Source organism: Nematocida parisii (assembly GCF_000250985.1).
Source record: "Nematocida parisii ERTm1 unplaced genomic scaffold supercont1.8, whole genome shotgun sequence".
Classification (NCBI taxonomy): domain Eukaryota; kingdom Fungi; phylum Microsporidia; genus Nematocida; species Nematocida parisii.
The window spans coordinates 91,235-105,213 of record NW_013524653.1 but is presented as its reverse complement, the minus strand read 5'-3'; the positions used below and the strand labels follow the sequence as shown (position 1 = coordinate 105,213).

At 34.1% G+C, this 13,979-nt stretch overlaps 7 protein-coding genes across 7 annotated transcripts; 3 read left to right on the top strand and 4 right to left on the bottom strand.

The window, feature by feature from the left end:
* Positions 1-469: 469 nt before the first annotated feature.
* On the bottom strand, positions 470-3,043 carry NEPG_02529 (heat-shock protein; the record flags this gene model as incomplete). Its single annotated transcript, XM_013204902.1, has 1 exon — positions 470-3,043. The coding sequence occupies one exon, from the start codon at positions 3,041-3,043 to the stop codon at positions 470-472; it is 2,574 nt and encodes an 857-aa protein (XP_013060356.1).
* Positions 3,044-3,739: 696 nt separating this feature from the next.
* NEPG_02528 (uncharacterized protein) lies at positions 3,740-4,777 on the top strand (the record flags this gene model as incomplete). The annotated part of the gene is made up of 1 exon (XM_013204901.1): positions 3,740-4,777. One exon carries the CDS (start codon positions 3,740-3,742, stop codon positions 4,661-4,663), a length of 924 nt encoding a protein of 307 aa, XP_013060355.1. The 3' UTR covers positions 4,664-4,777.
* Positions 4,778-5,162: 385 nt separating this feature from the next.
* On the bottom strand, positions 5,163-6,035 carry NEPG_02527 (uncharacterized protein; the record flags this gene model as incomplete). The annotated part of the gene is made up of 1 exon (XM_013204900.1): positions 5,163-6,035. The coding sequence occupies one exon, from the start codon at positions 6,033-6,035 to the stop codon at positions 5,163-5,165; it is 873 nt and encodes a 290-aa protein (XP_013060354.1).
* Positions 6,036-8,276: 2,241 nt separating this feature from the next.
* NEPG_02526 (uncharacterized protein) lies at positions 8,277-9,242 on the bottom strand (the record flags this gene model as incomplete). The annotated part of the gene is made up of 1 exon (XM_013204899.1): positions 8,277-9,242. One exon carries the CDS (start codon positions 9,240-9,242, stop codon positions 8,277-8,279), a length of 966 nt encoding a protein of 321 aa, XP_013060353.1.
* A 292-nt stretch (positions 9,243-9,534) lies between these two features.
* NEPG_02525 (uncharacterized protein) lies at positions 9,535-10,491 on the top strand (the record flags this gene model as incomplete). Its single annotated transcript, XM_013204898.1, has 1 exon — positions 9,535-10,491. One exon carries the CDS (start codon positions 9,535-9,537, stop codon positions 10,441-10,443), a length of 909 nt encoding a protein of 302 aa, XP_013060352.1. The 3' UTR covers positions 10,444-10,491.
* Positions 10,492-11,037: 546 nt separating this feature from the next.
* NEPG_02524 (uncharacterized protein) lies at positions 11,038-12,293 on the bottom strand (the record flags this gene model as incomplete). Its single annotated transcript, XM_013204897.1, has 1 exon — positions 11,038-12,293. One exon carries the CDS (start codon positions 12,291-12,293, stop codon positions 11,190-11,192), a length of 1,104 nt encoding a protein of 367 aa, XP_013060351.1. The 3' UTR covers positions 11,038-11,189.
* Positions 12,294-12,339: 46 nt separating this feature from the next.
* NEPG_02523 (2,3-bisphosphoglycerate-independent phosphoglycerate mutase) lies at positions 12,340-13,905 on the top strand (the record flags this gene model as incomplete). The annotated part of the gene is made up of 1 exon (XM_013204896.1): positions 12,340-13,905. One exon carries the CDS (start codon positions 12,340-12,342, stop codon positions 13,903-13,905), a length of 1,566 nt encoding a protein of 521 aa, XP_013060350.1.
* Positions 13,906-13,979: the final 74 nt, after the last annotated feature.

Genomic DNA, 13,979 nt, shown 5'->3' with positions numbered 1-13,979 from the left:
ACAAATTATAAATCATGCATGAGTTTAGTTACATGGGGTTGTTCCAACTTTCGAAATATAAATGGGCCCAAGTAACTTTAGGAATCGAACCCAAGCCTTCTAAATTTATTAGACGTTCTGCCACTAAACTAAGTTACCCGAATATAATTTTAAATTCGGGCTATTGTTCTGGTATACTGAATTGAATTATAACTAGGCGATATACACATAACTCAAATTATAATTATACATCGGGCAAGAAGGAAATAGATTGTGCTGGGTGCTTGTCAATAAATTCTTGTTTGTTAAGTTGGGTTGTTGTGTAGATTGAATTATAAAATGAATTGTTAGCTTGCCGTGTGAGAACAGAAACTATATAATTTTTAGCAACATAATATTATTTATGTAAATGGCCCAATATTTTTTAATTATTATATGGGTATATATGTATGTAAAAGGAAATATGTAGTAAAAATAATAATTATGAGATTTATTGAATAGATTCTTTTTGTAAGGTACTGTCTGCTATGTAATAGGCAAAGTACTCTGTTTTGTACACTGGGGCTTCATCAATTACTGCACACTCTTCATCGAGTGTTCTTGCTATTATTTCGTATCCATTACTGCTTTCTATCTGTAAGAATATTTTCGAAATATCAGTTGTAATTGTCTGCTCAATGAATCGTTGGATCGGCCTTGCACCATATTCTATGCTGTATGACTCGTCTATTATCTTTCTCTTTACATCATCAGATATATTTATGTGCAGCTTATTCTTTTCTAGCCGTTCATTAATTTCATTTAAGTATATTTCAATTATCTCGAAGAGGCCTTCTATGCGCAATGGATTGAATATCTGTATGCCATCAAGCCTATTTATAAACTCGGGCGGGAAGAAATGTTTTACTGCTTCCATGACTTTTTCTTTCTGCATTCCAGCTATGAGAGTTCCAGATCCTAGATTTGAAGTGAGAAGTATCACTGTGTTAGTAAAGTCTACCACCCGACCCTGCCCATCTGTTAGTCTTCCATCATCTAGTACCTGCAGGAATATATTGGAAACTCTTTTATGCGCCTTTTCAATCTCATCAATAAGAACAATACTGTATGGCTTGTTTCGTATTTTCTCTGTTAAGTACCCTCCTGTCTCGTATCCCACGTATCCAGGCGGCGCGCCAATTAGTCTACTTACAGAGTGCTCCTCCATATACTCGCTCATGTCAATACGCACCATTGCTTTTTCATCATCGAATAGCTCATAGGCAAGTGATTTTGCAAGCTGGGTCTTTCCCACACCAGTTGGACCAAGGAATAGGAATGATCCAATTGGTCTGTTTATACGGCCAAATCCTGCTTTGTTCCTTATGATTGCATTTGTTAGGGCCTTTATAGGCTCTTCCTGCCCTATCACTCTTTTTGCAAGCCTGGACTCTAATTCAAGCAATCTTTTGTTTTCCATTAGTGTAAGTCTTTTTGCAGGAATTCCTGTAATGCTGGATACCATTTCAGCAATGTTTTCTGGCCGTATGCAGACCTGCTCGTTTGTCTTTTCTAGTTCTCTCAGCTCACCCTCAATTTCTGGTATTGCGAATGACTTTATGTCGTATGCGGCTGCAGTGTTTCTTGTTCTCTCTGCCTCTACAAGCCTTATCTTCAACTCCTCTAGCTTTGTCTTAAACTTCTTTCTTTTTAAGATGTGCTCCATTCTTCGTGAGTATTCCTTTTCCATTGGAACAAGCTTGTCTTGCAGATTCTTAATCTTTGTCTCTACTTTCTCCCGCCTCTCCTCAGTCTTTATTGTTGAATCTCTCTTGCTGTCTGATATAATTGCTTCCTTCTCTATCTCTGCTGCCCATATCTTTGATTTTATATTCATTATATCTGAAGGCTCACTTTCCAACGCAACCTTAACAGATGCACAAGCTGCATCCAGCAAGGTTATCGCTGTATCTGGCATGTGCCCGCTTGTTAGGTATCTGTGCCCCATCTGTGCTGCGCATTCTAAAGTTTCATTAAGAATGTTCAGCCCATGGTATGACTCAAACCTTTCTCTCAGCCCCCTCAGTATAGTAACTGTATCCTCAACTGATGGCTCAGACACATTTACAGAAACAAACCTTCTCTCAAATGCCGGGTCTTTCTCAACATACTGCTTGTACTCAATGTATGTTGTGGCGCCTATGCACCTAATCAGCCCAGACGCAAGACCTGGTTTTAGTAGATTGGCGGCATTCATTGCACCCTGCGTCTTCCCCGCACCAAGAACCATGTGTATCTCATCAATGAACAAAATTACCTTCCTGTTTGACTCTTCTGCAGCCTTAATTAGCTTTTTAAGCCTCTCCTCAAACTGCCCATGGTACATTGTTCCTGCCACTAGCGCCCCTAGATCTACACTATATATTGTACACCCAGACAAAGCAGGAGCCTGCCCATTTGCTATTAACTGCGCTAGCCCGTTCACTATCGCTGTCTTTCCTACACCTGGCTCTCCAAGAAGCATTGCATTTGACTTGATCTTTTTGGTCAGTATTTCAAGCACTGCACGAATTTCTTTGTCTCTTCCTATCACAGGGTCAAATAGTCCGTCTCGGGCCTGCTGTATCATGTCAACGGCAAAGTCTTCTATTGCTAGGTCCTCTCTTTCTTTCACATTTTCTATTCTGTCTAATATCTCTTTAAGATTCACTTGATTAAGTATATGCACAATACTCGGCGTCTTTAGTATTCCGTATAATATATGCACCTCCTTTATTGGCGTGCCTTCTTTTTGTGATATCTCCTTTATATGCCCTATGAATATGCCCAGCTCAGCTTCGTTTATTCTTGGCTGTGCATGCCCAAGCGCTTTGCTCTGGCCCTCTATGTAATTCTTTACCGTGTTCTTTATCTCGCTATAACTGTTCTTGATTGCTCTTTTTACTTCTTTGCTGCCCCTATCTAGCAGCGCAGCAAGAACATGCACTGGGTCTAAAGTGTATGATCTTTGCTCCTTCGCTATGATTTCTGCCTTTTGTATAATTTCTGTTAGTTCTTGTGAATTGAGTCCTTGCCCGTATGTCATGCTCTGTTATTTTTTTTATTCTTTTATACTTTTATCCTTCTGGTTTATTCTAGAATATTTCTAATATGGTTCTGGAATTTTCCGGACTTTTCTTTATAGAGCACTAACTATATAGCCTTGAACTAATGCCAAATACGCGCTGTTTAGAAAATACTACGCAGTGTTTTTCTTTATAATTTCGGGTATATCATATTATATATATTTCGGATTGTTTTATTTTGTGCCAGGTGTTATGCCTTCATATATTTTGTAGAAATGTAAAGTGTACGTAGAAAAATCTGTTATAGTTCCACTAGGAATGGGTTTAAAAATTAAAAATAATAAGAAATAGTATAAGAAACACAGAAAGATTATATAAAGAGAAAGAAGTCGATAAAACTGCCAAATAAATCAGTGCCAATAAATTCAGATGGGCTATGAAATAGAATGTCCTTCGGGTTATATTATCAGTATTGAAGTAAAGCTTGCTATACTTTAATACACAATTATTAATATATAATAGTAATATATCAGCACCTAGATGGATATTTTAGATAAACAATTAATCAATCCATATTATTAATGCAAACCAGTATTTGCGCATAGGTAGTAACAAATAATTAATTTTATAGGACAGGTGAGCATATGCAGAAACAGCGGCTAAACATTATTTAATTTTATAAAAGCTTAAAATTTTAGACACAAAAGAAGAATTATATGACAGTAAAATGCCCAAAACTAGCAAAAGGAAATAATGACACAGAAAAAGTGCGGTTTGTTTTTCCAGATGAAATATTCTCTGTGCATACTGGAAAAGAAATGCTTGTGGTTTTGCTGAATGGAAAAGTATTCAAAAAACAAGAGCGCACAGCAGAAATAACAGAAATCCCAGAAGACAAGAGATATGTTGAAATATTTGATTTGAAGGAAGTTATCAAACACACAGAAACAATAGACAAGAAAGTATATATAATTACGCCCACCACACTTTATAGAACAAGCATTTCAGGTGAACAGGAAAAAGAGAGCACTCTTTATACACTACACAAAGACGATTTCTCCAAAACATGTGCGTTTTCAATAGCTGAAGACGAAAGTATGATGGTGTATGGCGATTATGAAGGAAAAATTACTGTAAAACAGGAAGACAGCCAGTATGACTACACCGAGCACGAAGATGCAATTGTTGACATCGTAATACTTAAAAGAGTAATATTCACAGCAAGTGAGGACGGAATGCTTCTTAAAACAAAAATAGGAGAAACTGAGCCAAAAGATGCATATGAAATAGGAAAGCCAATCCGATACTTAGGCAAGTTAGATAATAAAATGGTTATTTTAGATGCATATGGAACTCCATATGTTCTAAGCAAAGCCATAAACGACTTAAAAAAAGAAAAAAAGCTGATAAGAAAGATAACAGATGTGCAAAAAATACATAATTCTCTGTATGTGTCACACAACAACGAGTACTATAGAATAACAACGTACAAATCTGCTACTAGAATACAGATACCTGCCAAAAGAATAGATGGCCTTTTTGTTTATAAAAACCAACTATACTTTTATGCAGGAGAGGAGGTCTCCGGCTGGGAAGTGAAAAAGCCAACAGAGCTCGAGGAGTTTTTTGAAGATTTATAAGAAAAAAGTGCTATAAAACATGCCTAGGTATAAATAAATCATACACAACATCATAATCTACTTAAAATCATCTTTAAACAGCGAGAAACTGCATGAAGATATACATAATATTTATCTAAGAATCAAGTAACAAATTTAATAAAAATAGTATTATACAGTGAATATTTGTTATGTAATTAAGTTAACGAATGTTTATGGCTATTCTAGCGGCCTTCTAAGAATTACATGTGTATTGATATAAAATTAGTATTTATGGTTATTAATCTTATAAATGTTCATTTAAACCCCTAAACTTGGTATACTTTAAAATATAAACTCTTCACGCTACCAATTAAAGAATATATATATTTACTATTAGAATAAAAATACTTAAAAAATTATTTAGAACTACATCTATAATTAGGCCGGTTATAAATAAATCTGCATTTAATGTTATACAAACAATGGTAGACATTATGTAACAAGTGATTATTAATTTTAAAAAATCAGTGATTTAAGTCTAATTGTATGATACTATCATTCTTAAGAATATTTCGAGATATAATAAAACTATACCTACTATATTTTTATAATATATCTCATGAAAAAGCATTCCTAAAAATAGAATAGCCCCACATGGAAGCACTGTATTTTTAACTAACTTTTTAATATTAGAAAAGTTCTCTCGAGTATCTTCTTTAGTATGCTCTATACACAATATATCTGTGCATGGTGCATAATTATCATTCGCTGTAGAATTCACTTGGGTGGTTTTTAAATTATTTGAGTCTATTGTTGTATGCCAGCTGCTTAAAGTTTTGGATATGTCAAAATTATCATGATTCATAGTAGCATATCCATTTGGGCTGTTGTCAAGTGTAGATTCAATAATAGCAGAATTATCTATACAGGGCACCTTTGCATTCGGAGAATTACTACAATTTTTAGATGTATAGTTGTTGTATATATGCGAGTATGCGGAGGTATTGGTATTTATTGAGATAGTTAACCATTGGTTTTCGGGATTGGAATTGGAAGTATCTTCAAAATATGCAGAATCCTCAACACTGGAGGTGAAATATTGGGTAAAAAAATCTGCTGTTTTTTCTTGGTCTATATAATCAATAGTAATATCCTTTGAGGTCGTATCTTTATCTTTATCTTCGGCAGATAGTATTTTATGCTGAGAAAAAGGATAAATCTGCATGTACGAATTGCTTAGAGATGGAGTATTAGAATATGAAGGCATATCACTACAGCATTTTTTGAATGGGATATTAGAATACCATGGGCGGCCTATTCCTGTTGTTGAACCATCTGGCTTTTCATATGGTAGAATTTTTATATGTTTGTTTTGTTTACATATTTTATTAGTTATATGTTTTTTTTTCATTGTGGTTAAATGTTGTTTATATGTAAAAAAATAAATAATTATATTTGTTATATGATAAAACTGATATTAATTTTGTATACTAAGACTAATATTAGTATCGTAATACATGAGTTATCTAAATGTTTACATGAACATGGCAGTGTCAATTAAATCATAAATATTTGTTGACACAATATGTCAATATAAATTAAATTGATCATACGGTCTATAAATACGTATGCAAAATTTAATAAACATTAAAGTATCTTAATGACTTTTTCTAAGAAATCAACTTTCTACATTAATAGTTAAACTATACAGTTTATGGTTAGTTTTCTACAATTCTTCTATTTTATAAATAGAGTGCTATTTTAATACATTTATACAACTATATTACAGATACTCCTTCTATTTTGAATTTAAACCAAACACACCACACTGCAATAACTAATTCAATAAAAGTGCTTTATTTGATGTTTAAAATATAATTGTTTGTTAAGTGGTTATTAATTGGTATAGCTTTCTAGTGTGTGGATGTATTGCTTTAAGAGTTTTTACAAATTATTTTTAATGTCTTGTTTCTATGTAAGTAATAAATAGTTAAATAATTTAGCAAAGTTAAATTATAAACTAGCATATAATATAATAAACTGTGCTTATATTGCATGTGCATACCTAGCCCACTGCACTTTATTCTCTTTTTGTTCTATTACTACTATGCACAGCTATACACTGACTAATTATACTATAATTATACTTTTCTCATTTTTTTCTGACGGGATATTTTTTAAATTTTATTCCTGAAATATAGGATTGACGAAGTGATGGATGAAGGAAGAACTTAAGGAACAAGGGGGCCACAAGCCGGCTGGCCCCCACACCGAACACGTAGCCAACCAATCTGGCCACAGGTGATTTTGTTTCGGACTGACCCACAGGGCTGAGTGTTTCCAGGCCAAACAATGTATTTGTCTGTGGCTGAGAAGTCTCTCGCCCTGTGGATAAAATTTAAAATTCCTTCTCTATTTATACCCCACATATTTCCCACTTCCTCTTTGGGACGCAATTTTTCCCTTTAAGGTAAGTATACCCCTGCAACCCGACATAACCCGAATATTTGGGCCAATTTCTGGGCATTTTCCTCACTTTTCATACCCCTGCAGCAGAGTTTTTTGTCAGGTTATTTCTGCAAAGGGGCTCTTCAAAGAAGGCCAAGAATATATAGTATGCGAGGTGGGCAGGAATAAATGGAGGAGGTGGTTGGTGAGGACGTGTGCGTATAATATACAAACTTGTGTGGGTGGGTGCAAATATGTCATTATTAACTATGAGTTCGGGTGGTGTGGGTATCTATAATTCTAGTATGGGATGGAAGAGAGTGGCAGGCGTGTTATATTAGTGTGAATTGACTAGGTATACAATTGTTATAGGATTATAGGATTATTGTATTAAATATAGTAGTAATAGAAATAAAAGTATAAAGGAAGAAGAGAAATAAGAAAGAAAGAAAGAGTTAAAATAGTGAGAAAAGGAAGAAGATTCTCATTTTAATAGTCAAATAATAGAAAAATAAAAAGAATATGCAATTTAACATTAATATAGATATAATAATTAATATAATATATTAGCATATTATGTACTGTTTATGGCGATCTATCTGTTTATAGGTGGTTTTGTAAAATTTGCCCTTTAGGTCTATTTTTGCTTCTATGTAAATAGATATACGTATGTGCTGTTTTATGTGTATAATGGAGTCTGTCCTCTTACTATGACATTCATATTATTATTTTGTGTTTTTTCTATTTTTAGAATTAAATTGGTATATAAGGAATTATTCCACAGAATGAATAGACATCTTTTATATTTTACGATATTAAATATTAAAACATTAAATAAAACAACTCAGTTATTATATGCACAGCAAAAAACATAAGAACATGCCAAAAAAACAGAAGGACTGGGCCCAAAGCAAATTGAAGGGCGAAACATCTAGAAGCACTAGAAGTATAGTTGATTTCTTAGAAAAAGTCATTAAGATACTTTAATGTTTATTAAATTTTGTATACGTATTTATAGACCGTATGATCAATTTAATTTATATTGACACAATATGTCAACAAATATTTATGATTTAATTGACACTTCCATGTTCATGTAAACATTTAGATAACTCATGTATTACGATACTAATATTAGTCTTAGTATACAAAAAGTATTATTGAAATATTTGGTATAAACTAAATGATTTATTTATTACATATCTTATGATACTGTTCCATTGTCTATCCCTTCCACCAAAACTGGCTTTCCTTGTATTTCTGTTTCTAGGCCATTGTAAACCAATTTCCCTCCTTTTATAGAAACCCGCTCAAAAAAGACCTCAAGAGTTCTTCTAGACGCATCGCCTGTTTTAATAGAGAAGGGAACTAGTTTGTTAAGTGGATAGTTCAGCAGACCCAGTCTATCTCCATTACTCTCGGTAAATATCACAGATCCATTGTTTTCTTCTTGGCTCTTTCCAAATAAAATCATTCCAAATGATTTGGTTCCTTTAAAGGAAACTGATTTTAGGTTTACAGTAAACAAACAGCACGCATCAAGAAGTCGGCTTTTTTCAAACTTTCCCTTTAAACCACTTACTATTGTCCTTTTCTCTGTCTTAAAATCAACATTCTCTATGAAAAGAGTATCTGCCTCTGGATGGTCCATAATTGACTCAATCTTTCCAGAAAGGATCACCAGCTTGTAGAAATCGGCAATTACTCTGACCATATTTCTTTCTACAAATATTTCTCCAGTCTCTCTGCAGTACACTTTCTGGTATCTTTCATGTATATCTGCTAGCTTGTCTACTAGGTGGTCTCCAACTTTGTTTAGAATTTGTCCCTCAAAAAGCCACTTTCTTATTTTTGATATGGCAAGGATGTTGTCTATTCTTTCTTCTGGGCCGCTTGCCACATATGCTAGCATCTGCTGCGGTCTAAGCCCAATTACACTGGATATGCTGCTAATTGTTTCCTCATCAATATTTTTCTCTCGGAATAAATGCGCTATGCATCTGGCCGGGCCCTTTATTTTCTTTCCATCAGTGTCTGTGAGAATTGTATCTAGCTCAGGAACTATTTCAACATCAATTTTTACGAACTTCGTTATTATGTGAATGTAAGAATGTTCTGCTGCCAATTTTAATTTTGGGAAAGTCTCTTCGCACGCTGCGCTTTGCTGCATGGAGGACAAATAATTTATTTTTTTATTTTTGAATAATTGTACTGCGGTTTCCAGTATTCTAAGAAGTAATCAGTAACAGCCCAAACTAATAAACCAAATAATACAAAGGATATAAATAATTTATTATTATTTTTATTTATAAAGCAAAATACAAAGCAAAAACAATCTTTAATTGACAGCATCAGGAAAAAAGATATCAGAATCGATTTAAAGTTAACATCAGTATATATTTGATGAAAAATAGGAGATTTATTTGAACAAATAGATAAATATAGAAAAAAATTCGAAAATTATGAAGACATTCAGCAAGAACTTAACTATAAAGCTTATTTTGACTATTACACATATGGGACTGCTATATATAATAATGTTTATGGAGAAAGGAAAATGGTACTATAGTTTGATTGCACTTATAGTAGGCACATTTGCCTTTAAAAGTGTTGCCATTGCAGGCGCAGCAGTTCTTTCTGCCAATTTCGTAAGATACTCTAGTTCTATGACCTCTCTGCCCATGATAGGGATAGTTGCTTCTTCTATATCGGATACAATGAAGGATATGCGCATAGATAATGAAAACCCAATTACATTAGAAGGAAATGTGAAGGTGATTGAAGAAAATTCAATGGTTTGTGTAAATAAAGATAGAAATGCAGCTCAAATGATTACAGAAAGCACAGAGCCACAAGAAAGCAAAGAAGCCCTGGAAAGCAGAAAAATAACTAAAAATCCAGAAAAGTCGCCAATTCAAAATAGTAGCAGCACAAAGAAAAAAGCATGTCTGAAACAAGAGCACAGCGATTTATTGAAGAATTTTAATGAGCAATATTCAAATATTGATGATATAAATAAGTTCTTTAGAAAATATTTTTATTATATGCTAAAAAATGCCTATAAAGCAAAAAAGAATCTAGTAGAAGGCGGAGAGGATGAAAAATATTATGGCGAGTTAGAAAATACAAATGAAAGTGACGATGAAGTTGATAATGTAAGTGATGATGAAAAATTGCTCTATAACAATGAAAGTGGCAGTGGAACAGACTCAAAAAGTCAGAAGAGCCATTTATCTGTTGGTTCTAAAGAGGATAGTGGTTCAACAAGTTATTCAGATTGGGAGAATGAACATGTGGATGAAAAAAAGCCGGCCACTCCTCCCCCGGCAGATGGGTTGATTGACTATATAATATCCTTTTTTAGCGGTTAATAAAAAGCGAAGACAAAATGATTTTTTTATGGAGTTTAACAGTATTTAGGAAGAATTGAAAATAAACTTAGTTAGAAAAAGAAGTGTAAAAGCAAAAAAATTTTAATATATGTGATTGTTTTAAAAGATATTGATTTTTGGGCTATCCAGAAAAACAAAAGGATTCTATTTATACTCTTGCTACTTGAAATTCGTAACTGATAAAAATGCTTTTATGTTTGCATAATTGTCGGTGCTTATAATACCCTAACTACAACAGCATACCTGAAAATCTGAAATAATGCTTGTATACAAAAACAACTTCATTCAATAGTTTCTTACTGTTTATTGACAGCGAATCGTTCATTAAGACAATGAAATTGCACACATATTATTTAAGAGCGAAAGTCAACATATATAGCATACATAAAACCATATAAGCATTTTAAAATGAGTAGTGATTCAATAAATTGAATGGATTGCATCCTGTTTATAGTTTATACTCTTTCTCATATGAAAAAAGATTCTACGTATGCGTATATGAATATGATAAGACCAAAACACAGTGCTAAACAAGCAGGCGCAGGCTAGAAGGGTATATATTAAATAGATATAATATTTTAAAAACTTCATGCTAATTTATATAGTAATATACTAACGCCGGACAGATTCTGGAGAGATTTCTTCTATAACTAACATATTCATTGAGTTGGCATTCTTAGATATTTTATTTTAGAGACTCTGTGTTATGCCAATATTAGAGCATTTTAAGAACTTTCATCTGAAAATAGTTTGGATATGCATTCTCTCATATGGTTATTGTTTTTATATCGAATTATTCTGCATTCTTCCAATGGATCTTTCAAGGTAGGAGTTGTTTCATGCGCCAGCACTGTTAGCCCGCTTTGCAAATAGTCTACTATTTTTAATGGAAAGTCAAATCTACACTCATGCGTAGATATGCCAAAATCAACAACTGAAAGAAGATCCAAATAGTCCGTGTAGTCCAGAAATAGATGGACAATCTGGACGCTGCTTTTTTCCAATGATATCTTTTCTTTTGTTGTTACAAACAAAATGCCACCAGATGGAATTAATATGCGGCTTACTTCTTTTAGCAGCTTTTCAATGTTCTCTTCCTTCGAACAGCTTGTGCTGCAGACCCCCATGCGCATAGACATATTGATGCCAGACAGAACATCTTTATATTCAGGATATTTTTTAGCCAAAAATGTAAATAGTTCTCTTCTTGTTTTACTTTTTGGAAAGATCATTTCATCTGATTTTTTATAGATGTTTTGCCGGATCTCTATGTCTGTCAAAAGATGCAGAGACCCAATGCGATGATTTATAAAATATTTGTGCATGCTAGGTGTGACACAAATGTTCTCTACTCTTCTAGCAACTAAAATATCAAATTTTTCCATCCACCCTGTGGCTATTCTGTGCCAATCTACTATGGCCCGAATACCAAGCAACTTTGCAAATAGAACAGGAACTACAAGAGTCAGCGTAGGAGGAGCAACAAATATAACAGTGCCCCATGGGCTATAAAATATATCTTCTCTAATAGAAGCTCGCCGCTGGGTGCCATATATATGCATTTTATATCTATACAGGTGTATAAGACTTATGGCTGTTATGTAAATATATTTGATCATAAGAAATAGCCCTTTAAGAAGAAATGGCTTGTTTTTGCATATAATATTTTCAACATAAGAAATATTTAACAGCTTTTCTGGTGACTCAGAGTGGGATCTATATCCTCGATATGATACTATATTAACTGCGCGCTGATTTTTGCTTACATACTTTGCAATTCCTAAAGTACGCCCTGATTGATCAATTGGTGCTAGATTTATAATCAACATGCCTTATTTAAATATTTTCATTCGATTAGTAATTAAAATATTCTAAATGGAAAACAAATGCTGTCTAATAGTGCTTGATGGCTGGGGGTATAACGAAGCCGAGTCTCCAGACATAATAGATGGGGTGCTGCTGGCTAACCCCAAAACTATGCGATCCCTTTGTAACACGTACTACAGTACACTATTGTATGCGCATGGTGCGTATGTTGGTCTTTTATCAGATAATGAAATGGGTAATTCAGAAGTAGGGCATTTAACACTGGGATCAGGCCGAGTGATAGTTCAAGACAGTGTAAGGATCAGAAACACACTGGCAGGAGATTCTTCATCAATTGCTGCCAAGCTGTTTCCTAGTGACATAGACTCTGTCTATATATTTGGCATTCTATCAGATGGTGGGATACATGGGCATTGGCACAATATTCGAGACATAGCTATAATTGCATCTAAGCATTGTAAGAAAGTATACGTTCACAGTGTATCAGATGGAAGAGACACACAGCCAGAGATGTATCTAAAATATCTTGATGCATTTATAGAAAGCGTTCCAGATAATGTTTGGATAGTTTCTGTTTCGGGGAGATTCTATGCAATGGACAGAGACAAGAGAAATGAGCGAACTGATGCATACTTTAATGCAATAACTACTTCAAATACGAATGGTAGTGCCGAAAATATAGATAGAGAAAAGTGCATAGAAGGAATAAGAGCACACATTGCCAGCTCATACTCGCAAGGAGTGTCAGATGAGTTTATAGAGCCTGTGTGTTTTGCTGGTTGGATAGAAAGCACGTTTCCTGTTATTATAACAAATTTCCGTGCAGACAGGATTAGACAAATATACAGCAAATTCAGCCAATACACAGCAACATACACAATGACAAGGCTGTACAACGACCAAGATGCATCGAGAGTATTGTTTGAGCGGCCTTCTATAAGCGATGCTCTTGGGGACATTATTGAAGAAAAAGGAATGCGGCAGGTAAGAATTGCAGAGAGCGAAAAGCAAGCACATGTAACCTTTTTCTTTGATGGTGGAAAGGACAAAAGCAGAAAAAATCAGCAAATAATTATTCACCCCAGTAAGAAGGTTTCTACATTTGATTTGGCGCCAGAAATGGAGGCTTCTTTGGTGTCACAGTCCATTCAGGATAGTATGGCAGAAGGAATTGACTTTATTCTAGCCAATTTTGCTAACTGTGATATGGTAGGCCATACTGGATTAGTTGAGCCAACTGTGGCTGCAGTAAAATCTGTAGATGAACAGATACATAATATATATACAGCAGCAAAAAAATATAATTACAATCTAATAATAACTGCTGATCACGGAAATGCAGAAATAATGAAGAATAAAGAAGGTGTGGTTAAATCACACAGCAGAAACAGAGTGCCACTTATAGTTATACAAAACACCCTGTTCCAAGACACTCTAGTCACCACTGGAGACGACTTTGTTTTTAAATCAAGCCATAATTATTCCCTAAAGGATGTGGCACCAACCATACTAGACATTATGCAGATAGAAAAGCCAGATTCTATGACTGGGCAGTCTTTGATAGCCAGTTTGCACACAAATTCAGATAAACTTGACGAACATTGTACAAAATAGAGCTTCAGCAAAATAAACATTTTTATAAGAATGCTTAACATAGGCTAGGCTAAAAATAAATGACATTGTTAAGA